This window comes from Pseudozyma flocculosa, assembly GCF_000417875.1.
Source record: "Pseudozyma flocculosa PF-1 unplaced genomic scaffold scaffold00018, whole genome shotgun sequence".
NCBI classification, from domain to species: domain Eukaryota; kingdom Fungi; phylum Basidiomycota; class Ustilaginomycetes; order Ustilaginales; family Ustilaginaceae; genus Pseudozyma; species Pseudozyma flocculosa.
This window is the reverse complement of record NW_006920886.1, coordinates 464669-465500: the sequence shown is the minus strand read 5'-3', so window position 1 is coordinate 465500 and position 832 is coordinate 464669. Positions and strand designations below refer to the sequence as shown.

Below are 832 nucleotides of genomic sequence, written 5' to 3'. Positions count from 1 at the left end.
CGTTGCCGTTCCTGCGGTGTCTGCCCGCCGCCGTCGCCACCACCATCGCGGCCGTTGGAGATGCGCGACGTCGCTGTGTCGCCGCTGTCGCGGTCGCGATCGCCCGGCCCGCCGCTGCCTCCGCTGGTCGGCACGGCGCCACCGCCTCCCGAAGGCGGCGATGGCGGAGAGCGCGAGTCAGACGCCTGACCCGACTGCGAGCGCGACACACCTCGCGAGGCGTCGATCGAGTGGTCAGGCCCGGACGCGTTGAGCATGGCAGCCTCGCTCTCCTTGTACTGTTGCACGCAAAGGGCGAGAAAGGGGACGCGGCGCAGGCCGGCGGAGACCTCGTCAGCGTTCTCTCCCATCAGCAGGCCAGTGGTATCCATCCGTTTGGCAGAAACTTACCTTCTTCCACCTAGAGCCGCAGCGGTCGCAGAGCGTGCCTGGGCCGTTGGGCCCTCGGCGAAACTTGGCATCGTGCGGCGCGGCGCAGTTGGAGCAGGTGCGGTTCTTGGTGGCCGCCAGCTTGCGCGTTGGCGCCGACATTGTGTCCATGGAGACCGGCATCATCATCTGCGACCCGGGCAGGCCGCGGTCCGAAACCGAAGGAGGCCGCATCGGGGAGTCGGTATGCAGCTTCGGATGCTTTCTCGGGCCCTCACCGGCCAGCTCCATGTCGTGGTCCATGTCGCCATGGAGCGGACCTCCGTCGTAGATGGCGCCGCCGCCGCCTCCGCCGCCGCCGTGGTAGATGGTGGCGGCACGAGGCGAGGCAAAGGGCGGCATCACTCGATGAGAGGGATGAGGCGGCAGGTAGGAGACCGATGGTCCCGACGGACCCGCTGAA

The 832-nt window shown here is 68.6% G+C and overlaps 1 protein-coding gene across 1 annotated transcript in view; it reads right to left on the bottom strand.

Moving 5' to 3' along the window:
- The window catches only part of PFL1_05232 (uncharacterized protein), a gene marked incomplete at both ends in the record, with an annotated part of 1833 nt that overhangs the window by 325 nt on the left and 676 nt on the right, over positions 1 to 832 (bottom strand). The window contains 2 exons of the mRNA XM_007882761.1: positions 70 to 278; positions 391 to 773. Of these exons, the coding sequence (XP_007880952.1) occupies positions 70 to 278; positions 391 to 773 (592 nt within the window). The remainder of the gene's footprint in view (positions 1 to 69; positions 279 to 390; positions 774 to 832) is intronic.